General features: G+C 40.1%; 1 protein-coding gene across 1 annotated transcript; it reads right to left on the minus strand.

Annotated features, from left to right (window-relative positions):
* Positions 1-11763: 11763 nt before the first annotated feature.
* Positions 11764-18779, minus strand: LOC112569059 (farnesoate epoxidase-like). The gene is made up of 5 exons (XM_025246707.1): positions 18260-18779; positions 15966-16288; positions 15483-15693; positions 14268-14711; positions 11764-13908 (listed from the first exon to the last, which is right to left on the minus strand). Exons 1-5 carry the CDS (start codon positions 18492-18494, stop codon positions 13721-13723), a joined length of 1401 nt encoding a protein of 466 aa, XP_025102492.1. The 5' UTR covers positions 18495-18779; the 3' UTR covers positions 11764-13720.
* Positions 18780-19729: the final 950 nt, after the last annotated feature.

Genomic DNA, 19729 nt, shown 5'->3' on the forward strand with positions numbered 1-19729 from the left:
ACTGCTGTGTGCTGGGAGTGAGGCGCCGCTCGAGACGGCTAGAGGTTGGACAGCCGGAGTCGGTGCGACGACGACGACGACACCTGCAACTGGAATGATGGTGGCCCGAGTAGAGGAACCCCCCACCATCCCAAACAGCTAGAGAAGGCCTGTCTTCAGCATCTCTACTGCTGAGTGCTGGGAGCGAGGACAAGAGCCGCCGAGAGGAAGTCAGCAGAGACCTGACTACACTGAAGCAGGTGCCGAAGGACTGCGGCACCATCGTCACCCACGTGGAGGGGACCGTGAGTCATTCATACTCCTTTGAAGAATGATCAGGGTAAGAGCCCATGTTTGAACTGTTTAAGAAGACAGAGACACTGTGAGAAGCGAACTGGTAGAGCGGGACATTAGTAGTAAGTAGCGGTGCATATGCACCCTTACTCCTTGATTTGTGTGTTGCCGAATATTTGTGCACGTGGACCTTTCGTGCGATTTGAAAGGTGCTCTTTAAGACGTATCTTCACCAGTGCCTTGTTATTGACAGATTGTCGTAGCTACCAGTGGATTTAAGTTACAATTGTGGAAACTGCTGTTCTCCTGTGTATGCTTGTTTATGTTTTTATGTGTATTAGTAAAAGAAATGTCCCAACCTGAAGTGATCTCATGTCGTTTTTCGTAAAAGAATGCGCAAGTCCGACGTCAGGTCGTGACATGCATAAATATTTTTCTTATTTTCTAACTTTTGACCTACTTCCGGATTTGTAAACTCTCTGTCCCATACAGTTACAGTCTTTCAGTTGAATTTACTAAAAGAAGACAAAAACTATAATTGTTAAAATTTACTCCAAGTAAATGTTTCTAAAATTATTTTTAAAACGGAATATCACAGATAGTTGTATTGTTAGCAGATATATTTGTTTTTAAAATAAGGGTCTTAATTTCATTCGCGGGCTTTTGCCGTTGCGTCTGGAATGTCTAGCATCCTCGACAACGCTCCACAAGGTGGAGAAAGTGTTATTGGCGCCCCAGGACCCTCCCCCCCCAAAAAAGTTTAATAACGACTTTTAAGCAGAAATGTCTCAGTTGTATATCTATTAATGCATATGCATAAATTTATACACGTTTTGCTTGACACAAGGAACATAAGTATGTCTATTTTGATATATGTGTTTATTTGTGAGTAAAAGTATTTTTACTCATTTTATTAGCACGTATGAGAGGAACTGTACTTCATTTGATGATGTGTATGTTTCAAAATGTGTATGTATGTATATGTTAACTGGAAAAAGTTGAAGAAATCACACACGAAGAAAACATTTTTAAAAATCGTTTTAAGGGTAAACGTAAACTGAAACTTGTGCACTACATGTTTCATTCTCACTCTCGCCAATTCATATAAATATACCGGTCTGTAGGGATCGACTTTTATTCGAATGACGGCTATGATTTTGTGCATGGTAGGCTGATATGAACTCATATTTTTCTCTACCAGTCGAATAAAAGTAATCCCTGATATGTTTCTGTTTTTACCGGCAATGAAACATTAAAATTCAAAATCTTTCTTCTATTGAGGTAGAAGACAAACATTGTATGGACACGCTCAACATTTAATAACTTCTTATGGTGATGAATGTATAAACATGCTGGAGATTTCATGGCAAAGTATCTTTGTCATGGTTTACAAAAAATTAAAAAAATTACTGCCATTATTAGCTTTGCTGTTTTTGTGTAGACGAGTACTAGTGTCACTAATTCTTTAGTGAGTATTAAGGTATGACAGAATAATGGACAAAACAAAAGACAGAAATGAAGGTTAAATCTTATGCTGTTATTTAAATAATACATAGATAACCACATTTGCTTTAATTTTTAATTTTTTTTTACTTTCTTTCCAATAACCGACAACAAAAATCATTGGCTACTTTACAAATTTACTTTCTGGAACAAGTCACACATACATCCTCTCACACAGACACACATACACACTGTACGAGTTGACCAATGTATTGAGTTATGCAGGATATTAACATGGACTCTACTAAAATGGTCAATCAGAGATAGGTGAATAATACGTGCCATAATATTACACAGCACCTGCACTCAACAAAACCATTCAGCCAAATCTTTATTTGTTCGCCCTCTGTCTTTTTCTTTCATATTCAACATACTCGCACCCGCACACGAATGCACCCACACTAGCATTAGGACATCGGCCCCATCCTGCTGAACATTGGAAAGGCCAAGCCTGTGAATGTAACCACATGATGTCACAGTTTTTATAAAGTATTCCCAATGTTGTTGTTGTTGCCAATCAGTTTACGTTTCCCCCATAGTACATACACAATATACATCTCAATATTTCATGTGGTTTCAACCAGAGACAGCAACAACGACCGTCGTCTGCTGGGACCCGCTGTTTGTCAGGTGTGAGACACTTGGCCCTGATGTCAACATAGGTTGACACTGTAACACAAAATACTCTTCATCCTCCACTCTATCTTGCCAAAAGGGCAGTTTCTGTTAAAATTGTTTGACTGTTATTGATATAATTCCTACTCTAAATCGTATTGGAATGTTTCTCGACTTTTTAATAGTTATTACTGAGATGTATTTTTTTCTGACTCCAAATCCTGTTTAAAATGTCTATAAGCTAAGTACCTATCCTTCGAGTGTATTTTGTCTTAATAACAATAATAAATGCAAAATTTGTAAAGCGCGTACTCACACTCCTAAGGAGCATGCTCTTAGAGCCTAAGAAAAGAACGAAACATGGACAGTATACATGGAAAACAAACCAATAACATCAGTAAGAAAGAACAAAGAACATTACTTATGATAAATAAAAACAAATACAGAAAATAAACGCAAAAAAGGAACGAATAACAAGAACTGAAAGTATCACGATAAAGACGAGCAGGGAAGGGTGTGAAAATACTAGCATGGTGTGAAAGAGTGTTGGTTGTTTACAGAAAAGGTGCGGTTTCAGTGTCTTTCCAATTTTGTACAAAGTCATCTTTCAAACTTTTTTTAGCAACAAGATTAAAATATTAACTTCTCCTACCCCACCTTCTTCCCACACGTGCCTGAGTCCGTATTTCTGTAGGGTACATTCCATTGCTTTTTCCCACGGTAGTCTAAGATTGAGCTGCATGCTATATGCATAATGTAGGCATGGTTTGGGAATCCTGACCTCTCCACATTGTTCAGTTTCAGCCAGTATTTTAAAGCTCGAATCGCTCTGTTGATATATATAAGGGGTGTCTCCCGCTCTCGTTATACACCATATCGATGGGAGTGTACACACGTAAGCCTTTTAATAGTGAATAGATTTTTTTTTCTATGTCACTGAATGCTGTCACCCCGAGAACTCTGATGAATATACGAGGGTTAAGGCTACCTAACCTCCACATCACTTTTAGCAGAAATATTTTTTAGTAAAATACTGATGTAAGATCTATAATTGGCATGAGACGTTTCTGGGAAAGAAAATATTGGAGGTGTCATATACCTTGAAAATTTTACTTCCTTCTTTATAATAGGATATTCTATTCATTTTCTTTGTGTGATGCAAGCTCTTTAATAACCATCCATGTGTGCGCCTAAATAAGACGACCATGCTTTCTCTTTGTTAACATTGTCGCCAAAGCTGCCAAAAAGTGTATTGGCGACTTGAGAATATTCTGTTTCTTAGTTTTACTGCAGCATGGCTGGCAAGAAGTTACAGTTTGTTACAGACAGCTATGTGGTGGTAAGGTATTGCTGATTCTTGCTGATTCAGACGCTACTGTTGTTAAGCTGTCTGTAACTCCACAGTACACTTCTATTGTAAACAAGAGTGAAGAAGGTAAGTTTAAAGAAGTACACTCTTCCATTGTTAGCAGGACATAAGCTACAATCCCTTTGAGCACAAACTCACAGATATATATATATATTCAATCGGTCTTGTAATACCTATTTTCCACAGGGTTCTCTTAACACTACAGTCATTGTCTCCCTCTCTCTCACGACTTTATATTTGTTCATAAAACGCTAGTTTGACTGCCCAAAGATGTCCAGACCTTGTCTACCAAATAGACAAGTAATGATCACTCAAGTCACCTAAAGAAAATATTACGGAAAAGCACTTTTACACAAATATAATACATTAGCTAACAGGCTAACACTCGAGCTAACACTTAGGACGAGACAGTCCGTTACTGTATTGCCCTGCTAAGTTTGTTGTTCCGGCTTCCAAAGGCCTCGTAGTTCTATTCACCCAGTACCCAGCATCCTCCTAGCTACGGCTCTGCTTCTAGTATAATCAATAAGTAACCAGATGTGGTGTCTGTAAATTTAGAATAAAGCTTACGCCTGTTTTCAAAGACGCATGGATTGGCATCGTTGCTTGCAATTTCTGGAAACCTAACATTACAGGTAGAAATTTTTGAGAAAGATCAAACAGAAAGCTTTAAAACAGAAGCTTTTTGAATAGAGAAACAAGCGCAGATTTCATCACAAACGTCTAAACGTTGAGTTCGATTTGAAAGAAAGAGTGATTCGTCAGTACAGACAAAGACACTCCTCCAAGAGAGAAAGGTAATATTATTAATTGTTTCTCGTTGTAATTATGAAAGTAGAGATAAGTCTGTCCAAACAAAATTATTGTAAAGTTTTGCTATGTTTTCAGATGGAGACTATGTATCACTACACAAATAAAAAAGGGCACGACGCCATAAAAGAGCAAGGGTACATTGCACAGAGCATTGATACAGTCAAAGATGCGGTGTTTGGAGAAGGTATTTTTTGGTTTGCTTTGATTAAACAAACATGGGTAATAAAATTGGTTAACGAACATCCTGCTCTCTCTACATATATATCTCTCTCACACGCATGCACATTAATATGCATTGTGTGTGATTGCAGGACATGTTGATATTTATTATTAATAATCAATATTTATTCTAGCTGTGTTTCAACCTACAAAGTCCTGACTTTTTTTGCATATAGTAAGCATTTAGATCGCGTTCGTATTCTACATTGAAATGATGTAAATTACCACATTATCACAAAATAATGTATGTGCTATGATAGTGTCATTAACTTTTCCAGGAGTTTATTTGACTGACCTCTCGCCAGAGAACGACAAAATAACGATCGCAAAAAACTGTTGGGACCGGGGTTATCGCTCAGCGATAAAGGATGGAAAGCTCGACTATGCCATCCACCTCGAAATACCAAGTGAAGAACTAAGTTGCATAGAAGATGGCACAAGAAAGTTCTTTCTGTATGGTGCAAAGTTGATTCTGCAAAATTACTGGCACGAGTTCATTACACTCACAGAGGAAAACCCCAACATTGGTGAAAATAATGAAATTGTGTTATATTTCATTATTGCCATTGTTGTATTTGTTGCATTGGTTGTATTGGTTGCATTGGTTGCATTGGTTTCATTTTTTGCATTTACTGGACTAAAGAAAATTTTCCAAAGCGAGAAAAGAGTTCAGCGTGAGGTAAAAGAATAGAATGCTTCTTTGATAATCATTAGAAAAGAAGCATTTCTCGGTGGCAGGTTTTACTTCATGGCGAAGCCCATCTCCTTGCTCTCTCTCCCTTTTTCTGTTTTACCTTTCACAAACCTTTAAAGAGTTAGGTAGCCATTTCCGTTAGTGGATCGACTGAAAGAAGTTTGCTGCGCTAATCGGGTATTGAACCATTTCGCTTTTAGTTCGGACGCCAGGGCTCTAACCACTATCTGCTTACTAGGGAAGTCATAAACAAGAATTCTTTTATAGCTTATACTTCCTATTTGCAAAATGCTTTGAAGTGTGAAGATCATGTTGCATCCAGCTAATCTCTGCCATGATGAATAGTCTAAATAATTCAAAAGAGAAAGAAGCTGAATTTTTCTGAAGAATATGTGTAAGTAAAGAAACAACGCTTTTTCATGTAAATTTCTCTTTATTTGTAGTTTTCCTTCATTATGGCTTGTCTTCCACATGTTATTTCGACATTTTCTTTGTCGCTCTGTCGTTAACATGTGTCTGATGAAGCCAATCTAAAGGGATTCTAAAGGCTTGTGATAAGGGTGTGGCGACGGTCAAACGTTTCAAAAATATATTAAGTTACAATGACAGAGCACGAGAGCAACACAGGAGAAATAAATGATTCGTTTCTCACTTAATTACCACTTATTAGCACTATTTCCGTTGCCGATGTTTATAAACATTGAAAAAAATCCAGTAAAATCGACCCTTGTGTCCTTCCGCCGAGTAACCACGATAGCTTCCCGAGATGGTCAAGCAGAGGAGTCTAGTTGTGATGTCAGAGTCTTATTGTGATGTCAGAGTCTTGTTGTGACGTCAGTCTCTGACAGGAATAGTCTGAGGTCATTGGGAAGATTTGACGTCGTCTTTTTATTCGTATGACGCACTCTGTGTGTAAGACTTGTAAGACTCTGTCTTTCGGAAACTGATGAAAAGACAATTTTGAATCTTTTTCCATCTTTTCGTGGCAATCGGGTGCAGCACATTCTCGAGGCGTGGTTGTCACTATGGAAGCCACACGTCATAGGGTCACGTGACGGAGAACGAGACTTCGTGGAAGCAAAAAAAGAGTCCCGTGTGATTTCTGTTATTAAACACAACATTCTACTAAAAACCTTCAACGTTTTCCACATGAACACAGATATAAATAGACGAGATTCAAATTTATCCTACTCTTTACGCGATTCTAAGCAGTTTTATTTTGCCTTTTGAATCCCTTTAAAGTTAAGTATTTCAAGTTATCTTAATGTTGACGTATGTATTTTAGCAAATATCTAAAACGATTTTTTAAGGATTTTAAATGTGTAGATCTTTACATTTTGTGAAACATTTTTAGACTTTGCAGTGTTATGTAAGATTATTCCTAAAACGTACTAACGTTTCAGATGTATATATGTGTGTTTTTTACTGCTTTTTGCATATAGATTTGCTTTCTCACCATGTATTAGAGAAAACGTTTTACTCTTTTAGACTGCACACAACAACTAACCTGTATACAAAGACATAAGGAATGCAGCTTAGTAACTTGGGGAGAAAGAATAGCTCCACAGATGTTATAGAGCTTTATTGACTTTACCACCGAGGACAATGGAATCACCTTGGTTTACTGACTTTATGACCACGAAGAAGCATTATGACACAACAGGCTACACAGAACAATCTCGTGTCAATAAAAAGTGAATATTGACCAATGGAAGAACAGTCAACAAGCTGAACGAGTACAACATGTGTACAAGAGTGATCAAAAGGACAAGGTGACTACTCTCTAAAGACATAGTGTTCGTTGATGTTTGTCATTTCCCCTGATCTTCTATACGGTATACCTGTTAATTTTAATTTTAGCTAAAAACAGAAGATGAGTTTTATGCTTACTTATCATTGTTTACCCTATTTTTGCGTGTTAGACATGTATGAACAGTTCCAAAAATAAAAGACAACAAACTTCTCAAAAACATATTGTAAGTATTATTTCGCTTGTCTTCAGCTACGTGACTGGAATAAAATATATCTCTGTGAATGAACAATCAAATGAGTGAGAGAGAAAGAGGGAGCAAAGCCCTTACTAAGGGGATTGAGTTTGTACAGTTTTAAGAGTGGAGTGGCTGGCTGTTTGATGTGTGTTAATGTTTAGGGGAGGTAAAGGGTTGGTTGGCTTAAGGGGATCGGTGAAGAAAGACAAAGAAAATCTAAAAAAATATTGTTTTTAATCCGTCCAAGAATGCCTGGTTTGAGGATCTGCTCATGTCTTTTTTTTTTCTAGTCGATCACCTCATGCCATTTCCTGATTTGGCCGGGCACTGGTTAATTTTTGGCTTTGGCTCTAAGACATACACTATGTGAACGTATGCATAGGAGAAAATGCACACGATGTTAATTTCCGTATATGTGTTTATACATGTGTGTGTGTGTGTGTGAGAGAGTTATAGGTTGATAAGTCACGATCTGATAAGACAAACAGATATAACATATGTTAATGAATTTTTGTCGTCTTAATTTTCTTAATAATCACAAGTTTTTTTTTGCAATAATTTATTTTGTTCTGCGTTTCTCTTTTTCCTTTATTTAACATATTCACTTTCAAATCTGTGATTTGATTTTATTGAAAGTTATTTTTCTATTCATTATCACATTGCTAGATTTTACGATTCCGAGAAAAGAAGGATTTTTTTCTGTTTTTATTTCCTTTTTCGAAAAAGATATAGCACTGTGATTGCTAGTGTCATTTGCTGTCTAAGAATATATTGTTATTCCACTTATATTGTAATCTATTTTACTTCTGCTGATCAATGTAAATAAATTTAATGGTTCAGTTCAATAAACTCATGTTCCAATGAATTTCTTTATCAGTATGTCATGGCTTTCCAAGACCTAAATTTGAACTGTGTCCTAAATGATTGTTGCTCAAGTCGTTAAAGCCTCACCCCATGTGGCACAAACATAACAAACTTCTTCGTGAGCTCAGTCTCATGTGAAAATTTACGCTAACATCATCACTTTCAATTAATCATGGACTTCATTCCTTCGTACGTGAAGGAAGGCATGGGCTGACCATCCTTCTAAGAATATTAAAATTACTGCAGATATAAATTGAAGGTTGGCCCTTTTGTTGAAAAATAACTCCTTGGTTGCACATTTATGTCCACTAACACAATTGGACAGTAAACATTTGTGTGCACAGTTTCTTTATTTACTTTCTATTTATTTGCACCCCCAGTATGCATGTTCTATGAAATAAATTCCATTTTTGCAGTTCATGATCATTCCCATTAGACTAACGCTTCACAGAAGCTGAATTTTACGAGAAACAGCCAATAAAAGCTATAAATAGTAACATTAAAAAAACAGGAAACAAACTAAGCAGTGCCTACTACGGTTAAAGGTTGCCTCTGTCCTGAATGAGATGCGACCCCCTTTTTTTGGGGGGGGGGGGTTAGGGGAGGGGATTCAATAGCAATACTTGTCATGAGCGCAGGTAGGATTTATTTTAAGCTAGGGAGCGAATAGTTCAGTAGGGCAGACACATCTTCCGGAAAGGAGAGCAGTTGCATTATCTGTTGTTAAGAGTTAGAGTAAACTAAAGAAAAACTATAGTTTGGATAGATGCTACCATGAAGTTGTTTCTAACATGCAGATAATATGTAACACGACGCAAATAAATAAGAATTATGTGCATAGAGAGGCTAATCCGTTTGTGTGTGTGTGTGTGATGCCATCCATTCGAACCCTGACGTCTCCATTCGCATTTTCGCCTACTAACCCACCTGTCATGTCCTCCGTTCCCCGCGGGTTCGTGGGCACGTGTCATACGTCACCAGACGCTGTGTGCGTTGCTGTCATGCTGAGTAACGTGCATTTCCCATGACGGCCCTCGAAGTCTCGTTCTGCGCGTGAAGCAGCCTATAACCATCGGGTATAAAAGCTCAAACGGAAGTGACGTGCAGTCATTTTTTGCAGCACGCAGCCCCTACCTGCAAGTTTTTGAGGAAGAAGGTTACCTGCTACATTGTCACAACATTAGATGTATGTACATTTCTATGAGCATTATGTCTATGAGTATTATAAGTACAAAGTCTTAATTTTTCTCAACGTTTTGAGTTTATTTATAAACATGTTTTAAAATTTTGCAAATAATTTACATATATTAGCAGTTATGTGTTTTTTTTTTGTCTCTTTTTTTAAGTTCTCATTTTTCTATTTTTACAATGGACAATATTACAGTGATGCCAATGTGCTGAACTCATTGTTACCAATGTGTGAAATTTTTAAGAGAACACTATTTCTAAGGACTAACGAAGGCTGCGAGGACAAATATTTTCAGCTCGAGTGTCTTCTCATTCTTCTGTTTTGGACGTTACGATGTTAGCTTTAAGTATTACATGTGATATGGATGCTAAGTGGCAATGCTATATTAGTCCTATGCGCCTATGTTATCGTCAATGGGTCGTTCATGGTTCCTTGGCCACGGTGGCAACCTCTCCAAGAACTGAATCTTTGCAGTCGAGAAGATTTTCAAACATTGTATTTACAGTTTATAAAATGACCTTTATTGCAAACAGCAGAAACGCTGGCGACGGCGACACACACCTGACAGCGCTCCCGTAGCTACTCTGTCTGTCTGTCTGTCTGTCTGTCTGTCTGTCTGTCTGTCTGTCTGTCTGTCTGTCTGTCTGTCTGTCTGTCTGTCTGTCTGTCTGTCTGTCTGTCTGTCTGTCTGTCTGTCTGTCTGTCTGTCTGTCTGTCTGTCTGTCTGTTGCATTTTACATCTATGACTGTTGCTATTTTTCACTCACTCTCAGGGCTTCTATACAAATGCAGCAAAAACATCTGGAACAGTGGTTTTTAATCGGGGTTCGATCGAACCCTAGGGGTTCGGCGAGTCGGTCTCAGGGGTTCGGCGGAGCCTCCGCCACGGAGGTCAAGACACACCCGCAATTCGTGATGACACTAAAGAAGGGTTCGTTGAACGAGCATATGAAACTTGTGGGTTCGGTACCTCAAACAAGGTTAAGAACCACTGAGGTAGAAACCTCTAGAATCTAGTCGTCACGAAGACACGCTCTGGCACCAAACATTCTAGGTAACAAGGCTCGCCTCAGTCACACTCACTCTCACACCTGCTAGAATAGTTTATGTTGTTAGGATCAAAGTCGTGCCGCTGACATCGACTAGGTCAGATGGGGTTTTCACTGTTCTGTTTATATTTTCCGTTTTATACGTCAACTTGTTCAATTCTTCCATACAACAAACTACACATTCCTTATGTTTTACAAGTCTTTCCATTTTCATCTAACTTTAACTGTGTGATATTGGTACCTATTAATATACACACTTTCTCGTAACATAATGATTAGCATAGCTTCCAGCTTCCATGTAGTTTCTCGAAAACAGGTCATGGAGTTTACTTAGGTGTTCGTTTTTCTCAAAAAAAAAAACAACAAAAAAAAAAAAACAACAACAAAAATGTGGGGTGAGATTGTAGGTGCAGCGGTCACTGTGGAAAGACATTCCAGACATTGTTTCCCCATTTGTTAGCATGACCTGACAGGGTTGGTTATTTAAATGTTAATAAGAAGCATAACTCTGTATCCATTTTAGCTTGTGATTGAAGAAGAGTTAAGTTTCTTGTTTCGATGACGTCATTTGTGAGAGAAACATGAATACTGATTTTAACAGCCATTTTTTGTCAGCAAGCACCACCATCATTACTGAGTGGCCAGTACTTTTGAGTATTGGGCCCTAACTTCAGCACCTTGAGTATTGTGCAGGCTGACAACTCGTTGATGTTTGTTAACCGGCGTTTCTTTTGATTACCTTAAGTCTAATGTATACATTTTTATCAGGAGAGAATACCTGTCCTGATGTCACGTTTTTGGAAGTTGTTTAGAAGTTCTCAAAGAATAAACTCACAAAAGTCCCTAACTGCCTTCTCCTGAGAGGAAAAGGGTCAGATTTTTTTCTGGTGTACTTTTATCTTTCACAATCAGTCTTCGAATCTTTATGTTTTTAGTCTTCTTGCGGATAACCTTAAGACTGAACCCAAAGCCATGAAACACAAAAGTGGGTACATGATGGCAGACAAATACAAATAGAAGACAGAACATCTTTACTTTACCCTCATCACATCAGGAAATTATTATTTATTTACCATATGTAACTTTCAGACATTACATGATACCTGAAGTGTGACACTAAATACAAACATGCATTATAAAAAAAGCACATAGACAAAAATCCATATATATATATATATCTTTATCTTTTGTTATTTCAAATTGTTCAATCCATATTTAAAGAAAAAACAGGCTTGGTTGATAATATGAAAAAAAATCAAAGAAAATTAATTTTGGTGATTCATCAGTCACATTGGTGTACGAAACGTATATTTTGCAAAGTAATTAGCAACGTGCCTGCACTGGTCTTCTTTCTAGAACAGTGGTTCTTAACCGGGGTTCGATCGAACCCTAGGGGTTCGGTGAGTCGGTCTCAGGGGTTCGGTGGAGCCTCCGCCACAGAGGTCAAGACACATCCGCAATTCGTGATGACACTAAAGAAGGGTTCGGTGAATGTGCATATGAAACTTGTGGGTTCGGTACCTCAAACAAGGTTAAGAACCTCTGCTATAAATATATGCCAAAAATAGAAAAGCGATCCTTTTCACTTTTGCTGGAGAATGCTTTGACAATGCATCAATAATTATCTTTTTGTGAATAATGTTTGGGGGTGTGTCCTTTTTTTAAATTTTTGTTAGGAACAAAAGCCGGATTTTTTTAGCAAGTATATTTACGTGTAATGATCTTCAAAACAGTCGAAAAAATGCATTTTACAGACGATCTGGTATGTCGTTGGATCAGTAAAATTGCAGTGTCGTTTTTTACAAAAAATGTATCTATAATCATCTGTCAGGACTGTCAGTTGGCGAAAAACAATATAAACTTTCTCCACCAAAAAATACCACAGCCAAAACAACGTAGACAGGAACTATGTCTGTGTAGAGCAGGGTGGCGAACCTTTTTTCCTTCAAGGGCCTTTCTGATATTAATAGCATCATTCGCGGGCCATGCACAATTATCTACTTTAAACTTAACTTGCTTTGTTTGGTCAAGCTGTACATATAGAGTTTTGCCACAGCAGTTATTTAGCCAATGCTCACGCAAGCCCAAACGTGTAAAATTCTCCGAGGTCCACACAGCAGATGAAAGTTTTAGGACGAACCGAACCTATTTTCTTGATAGAATGGAGAATCTTTTCATATAAATTATTACGTTGTCCCCATATGTAATATTATCCAGATCCCGCTCGCTGATATTGTTTTATACTACTTTACATCAGCGAATATAGCAGTCCCAGTATATGCATAGCCATTCCCATGCCATGTTAAGGTTGTGAAAGTCGGGTACTTCACTGGAGACTGATCGTAGAGACAGACAAAGATGGCTGAAGTCTTAGCAACTGAATGAAGAGTTGCTATTAGAGTCGTCGTGTTAATATTTAATCTTATCAACGATTTAGTGTTTTGCCCAACATAAAAATGTCTGCTCAGATGGAGGAGTAATCGAGAGGGTAATTAGACAGGAACGGTCCCTCGGTTATCTGTACATCGCAAGTATCATTGTCAATAGACCTGAGTGTCGAGCATCAGCCATGTGGCGCTGTGTCACCATGGCATCAGTCCTGTCTAAGGAGCCACTCGTCATTTTCAAAAGCAAGTACACTCGAAATTTGACACTTTATGTGTAGAGTACTGATTCAAATCGTTTCGTACTCGAGATTGTTCCTGTCACGGATGCAGCTAAGTGGTGGGATCCCAAAGGGATTCCAAGGAAGGTCAATGACTTCCGATGGCATTCTTGTGGTTGAGGTCATATTGTTTGCTTTTTTTCCCTCCTTTCGACAGGAAACTTAGTGAAAACTAGCAAGTCGGTATGGCTTATTATTTCATTCCGTTTCGAAAATGTACACTGTATAGCAGACCTGGGCAATGGGCGGCCCGCGGGCCGGATCCGGCCTGCCTCCTGTCTCTGACCGGCCCGCCCGCTGGCCCGACCGCCAGTGTATATACTATATATACAGTATTGGGTTAAACTGAGTTAACTATAGTAGTCCGGCCCTCTAAAACCATCCCAATTTCTCACGCGGCTCCTTGGGAAAATGAATTGCCCACCTCTGCTGTATAGCAATCGCTGATGCTAGTTTGATTCCTTGTCCTTTGACCTAATCTAGGGCGTGTCATCGGGTTCTAGCACGCATGTGAACGGCTTGATGCGTCTAGTGATACGCATGTGACACTCAAAGGGCGGAGGTGACGCTGGATCAACGGCTCGGATGCGAAACTGACTCAGTAGTTTTGTGATGAAGAGGAAAAGTTCGATTTCCGCCAGATGACCTCCAACACAGTTCCGTTTGCCTGTACAAGCAAAAAAAAAAAATAATAATAACAATAATCATCGTAAAACAAAAGCTGTAACAGTAAATACAAAGGCTATTTTCTGTGTCGTGAGTAAGCCAGCCTTGTGCATAAAATGTCGAGGCTAGAAAGACGTGGGAGGGATTGGGAAATTAGTCGACTTTCATAAAAGTCTTTTCAATACACATCACTTTCTGATTTATTCAGCTGGAATTAAATAAATTAAATAGGATTTTTCCACTGACCCTATTCAGTGGCGGTTTCGAAGAAGACAATGGCATGCATTTTCTGCATTAGCTGGCAAAAGTAAATAATTTGCCGTTTAGCAACCACCTTCGCCATCTCTAGAAATTACTCACCGATGCCAAATGGTCGATAACTCTTAGGTTTCACGAATTTGCCGTTGTCGTCTAGATGGCGCTGTGGGTTAAACAGTTCTGGGTCTTTGTAGAAGTGCGGGTCTCGGTGCAGGCTGAAGATGCTCGCTAGCACAAAGGCTCCTTTTGGGACCTCGTACTTGTCTTCTATGATGGCGTCCTCGGTGGCCACGTGAGGAAGTGATGACGGTGTCACAGACCCGAGGCGCAGCACCTCTGTCAGGGTGGCTCGGGTGTATGGGAAGTGCTGCTGATTGGCCCAAGAGATCGTCACATTACTGGAAAGAGCCCGCCTAAGCTCGTCCTTGACCTTGTTCTGCACTTCCGGGTAATGAATGAGGTACAAACAGAAGAACTCGATGGCCGACAGGGAGCTAGTCACGCCACCGAAAAACAGGTCCATCAAGGACTGTACGAGCTCTTTGTCTGTGATCAACAATAAGTGCCGATGAAAATTAACAAAGACAGATTGTAGGGGAAAGTAACAGCAACATCTGTAGATTGAGCACTACAGTTGAAGGGCAAAATCGAATCAAAGTTAGAATTAAGACATTTTAAGGCACATCATTATGTTAATCGAATATAGCACTGTCATTAATTTCTCGCGATTTTTGTTTTTTGGTGATGAGTTCGAGACATCTGGACGTTATTGAAGGCCCCAAACAACCATTGCCACAGTTTTTATCCCCTCCTCTCCCCATCTACCCCCCACAAAGAGAAAGTGGGGAGATTGAAATAGAATGAACTGAATTTGACGGTGTTCCTTAAATTGTCTATACATTTTAGCATCTGGCAGCTCTCCTGATGTTTCTTTCTTTTCCGATTTTACCCGTAATAATAGAAGCCAGGCTAAGTTTTTGGTAAACGAAATTCATCCTAAAATTCAACTGGAAGTTTGGAAACGCAGTTGCCGCACAAAGACAGTTTCTTGATGTTTGCAATTCATTGCACTGCCTGTACCAGAAAAGATATGTTTGAAAAAAAGGCGCTGACAAAACAATTAAATGATGTCTGTAGATTCTATTACATTTTGACAGTTTATTTAAAATGTATTTTAGTACACACTGCTTTTATAACTATTCCAAGTGTGTATACATTTTTGGGACACCCTACTGATGTAGATATTTGTAAACTTATAGTAAGATTTACCAACGTGTACATCAGAGATTCACTAAAGAACAATTGAACAGCACTCACCATCATTCTCGGGCCTAGAGGAATACTGTTCGGAAACTAGAATGTGGTCAAGAAGGGCATTGCTGTCAGGCTTTCCATCTGCCTTGCGGAGAGCCTCTCTGCGCGTGGAAATCCATTGTCTTATGATGGCCTGCATCGCTTCTGACATCTTAAACATGTCTGGTATCGTGCATCCGCTTATGGCTTCTAACGGTCGACGGAAATGACGCACCTGTTACAGTGACACACCATGTTAAAATCGGACTCACTGATGAAAAAATAAAAGTTGTTACATATTCTTGCGACCGTAATGTCAAGCGCATGTGTTATAGATGTATCGTACGTCAAAGTGCCAAATCGTGGGAAGAAGTGAAAGGAATTCTGAATCTTTTAATCTCTTACTAAAAGATATGTACAAAATAAATAAATAAAACGAGGACAGTAATAACAAGACAAACGAGCTGCTGTCGAAATCCGGACATACAGAGGCAGCACACAGTTTACCTTCAAAAACATTTGCGTCCATTTGGAGGTGAGGTCCACCTCCTCCAGGTTCCTCATCTGCTCCAGCAAGATGATCATGACTTCACTGTCGCAGTCCAGGGCCTCGCCCAGCAGCAACGTGGCAAGGCGACTGGTAAGAGCAGGCAGAAAAAAGTCGCCCAAGTGTAACGGCTCAGCGCATGCGCTCTTCATCTGCTGCAGTACACGATCTGCCTCTGTGCCGATGATGTCTTCGTAGGTGGCGTGTGAAGGTCCGGTCTTCATGGCGCATGTCATGGCGGCCCGATTCTCCTTCCATCTCTCCCCTTGCCCGAACACTAGACCTGGAGGGGATAGGGAAGGGTACACAAAAACCCATCAAACAAGTCAATTTCAATATGTACCTTTTTATCATACAAACCATGATCAGCTTGCGATCTAAAACAATATTTCAGCATTTCTGCAACTATTAATGATAACACCCGAGTTTCATACTTACATAAATTAAGGGACGTGATGCTATCAGTGCCATCAGCATTACCTTGCGACCTGTTTCCACATATCATGTAAACAGCATCAGGGTGGCAAAGGGAAAAAGTACCCATACAAGGCCCCACTACATTTTAGCAATTTAGATAAAGGTCAGTGTTACACGGTTGACTGGCTTATAGTCTGCACATGAAATTGTACTGCTGAAGAAACCTAACCGACCCAGCAATTCACAAACGTTTTAAGGTAGGGGGTGAATTTGCTCTACTGTGCCTCACTAAAATCGGAAGGCAAATGTCTGAGGATGACTGCAACGTTTTGTGGAGGGTGCATTTCATATGTATGCGAACGTGTATAACATCTACACGAAGAAACACGCTCGCCGCACTCTTCGTCTTTTTTCATACCAAAAAGACCGACCAACGGTTAACACATTTAATGTTTTAAAAGGGAAAAGAAAGAAAAAAATGGTGATTAAAAAATATAGTAATTGTAATATGAAAGAAAAGGATGAAATAGATGTATCGCCTACACTCCGCTCTTCAGGTAATTTGATGTCACCAGTCACATGACTCAGTGTCACACACACACATTCTCAGATGCAGAGAAAAATTATTCTTACAAAGTGTTTAATAATAAAGGGAGTAAGCGATCGTAGAAACAATAGGTAAAAGTGAGAAGGTCAACTAAAAACCTCCTGGCAGAGCAACAGTAGGACATGTCCCAGCGGAGTAATGGTAGAACATGTGTTACAAAAACACCCAGCAGAGTAACGATAGAACAGATACTAAGAACACTCCCAGTAGAGCGATGGTAGTGTACTACAAAAACACTCAGGTAGAACGTGTACTATTTTTTTTTTAAAGAGAGAGACGGTAACCTATCTGTTTGCTCGGCTGTTGCGATTCGCTCATTGAAACAGACGACCTTGACTGAATTTCTCTCTCCGGTTGATATCCGACACAATCGAGATGCAGATAATGTGATACACATATCGGATATTGTACTAGCTCTTCTCTCTCTCTCTCTCTGGCCACGCATCAGCAAACTTCAAAGCTACGCAGCAGGAGAATATATACTTAAAAAAAACGGAGAAGATAAAACTGTATAAGCCAAACTTTTATTCCATCAAAATGGCAGAGGAGCGATTTTAAAAAAAAGTATCTTAACACATCTTGCATCTTTATAACAGCTTTAAGCTTTAGAAACATATCGTTCAGCTAGCCTCAGCTTTTTTTGAGAAGCACATTAGCCCTCTACTTTCAGTTGTAGCATACCTTTTAAAAATCCTAGAATCGTTGGCTTAGTCCTATAAAGTGCCGTTTGCTTTAAAGTCTACAAGATGAACGAATGTAAAGTGAACATCAGCTTATGTGAATGGTCCCATCGTTAGCACTCAGAGAGGCAAGATCATCGGGGATGTCACATCCCATTATCACATCGGAAATTTGGATAAATCTCTCTCCTACCAACTCTTTAGGGCAGATGTTAAGGTCACATCGTTTTTATCGTCTGCGTGACTGCCAGTTAGACCGCACAGACTGAGCGATGTTATGCCGTGCTATAGTCCAAGGTCCCACATCCCACTAGGTCCCACTGGTCAGAAAATAAATTTAGCAGTCATTACATCTTGGGTATGTAAGTATCGTGCAAGATCAAGTCATGGACAGGACTGGTGAACGAGATAAAGAGGTTATTAAAGTCTTGAAGAAATCGCACATACAAAATAAGAGTCCAAGGCAATAAACAATAAAATAAACGTAACCATGGCAAGAGCACATATAAGGTGTGTCCGTTTTCTAGATTTTTAATTCAAATTTACTAACCGTTGGCGATTGTCGCAGGACCTTCGGGTCGGCCAAGGAAGGCGTCCCCTTTCCTTTCCATGTACTCCTCCACGAGCTCAATGGAGTTGAGGTACACCATCAGGTTGGGGCCCATGCGTACACTGTAAAGCGGGCCAAACTCCTGGGCCCATGCTAGGTTTGTCTCGGGGCCCTTCCACTTGTAGCTGGCGCCGATTATTGGCAACCCTTTAGGGCCAGGTGGAAGAGTGGCCATAGCAGCTAAATGACGAGGGTCCGGAAGGAGTCGGCGAAATAAGGTCAAATTGTAGGTCACGGGATGACAGGTGGCAGGTAGGAAGGAGTCACACCTTCGAAGCGAGCGATTCTGATCCTTAGACTAGTTTCAGACAAGAGAGAACAGCTGAAAATCGTCGCCAGGTAAAACTTCACCAACGCTGCTTCTGCATACGCGAGGCAAACCGAAGTCTCGTGACCAAATCGCTCACGACAGCAACAATGACAGACACGGCGAGTGCGAGGACAAAAAGATGTCCACAGGACCGCAGCTACTGTTTGTTACCTTGCAGCAGGATTCAACTGTCGACGGTTCTGTCAGTGGCAAGTGTGAAGAGGCCAGAGAGACGTCATTTGACTGTACAAGCCCGGCACGAGAGGGCGCACGAGCAAGTTCCAGTGTCACACTGTTTGACGCCAGCCTGTCGTCTGCACTTGGCGTCTGCTGCTCTATGTATGGAGGCAACAGTCTCGCGGTAACGAGAGCACGGAGGGATACAGAGGGGTGCGTAGGCAGTCGGGTTAGGTTTGGGGGGTAGAAAGTTGCTGGAGCGGGCGACACTTTGCCCTCATTAGAGCATGGATCGACAAAGGGAAGCGACGTTTCCCTCCTAAATCAATTTCTTTTAAATGGAAACTTTTGCAAGTGTAGTAAGTATACTCCTAGTCGATTTTTGAATCAACAGTACGCGTGTAGTGTCTGACGTCGTAGACCAACCTATTGTTGTCGTCTGCTACAGGGTGAGAGTAACTTCCCTTGCACTGGGTTTTTTCCCCTTACCAAGAAGAGTTCCATTAAAGGCCGATATCTTCCCACCGGGGGGAAATGAGGGGTATCGTCCGTGCGAGGGAAGGTAGGAGTACACGAGGTGCGGACTGCCATCGGCCAGTCGTCTTCAATTTCTACCCGGACAAAAGGCGGGGTGGACATCACAGGCACTGCCGACTAGCATGGCAATAAATCGTCTCCCTCACCCAGTACTTGCGGTAGGGTCTGAGCGTTGATGCGAAACGACTTCTATCTGAACATTCTGTCGGGGTTAGGACTGACTGTATTCTCCACAAACAAACAAAACTAGAATTTATAAAGGAGAGAAGAAACAACAGCGCAAATGACACATACATAAAAACAACTGAATTGATCGCATAATGGTCAGGTTAGATAAGAGAAGAAAGACACAGTGGGGGCACTATGTTGCAGTCATAACCCTGGCC

Source organism: Pomacea canaliculata, linkage group LG7, assembly GCF_003073045.1.
Source record: "Pomacea canaliculata isolate SZHN2017 linkage group LG7, ASM307304v1, whole genome shotgun sequence".
NCBI lineage: Eukaryota > Metazoa > Mollusca > Gastropoda > Architaenioglossa > Ampullariidae > Pomacea > Pomacea canaliculata.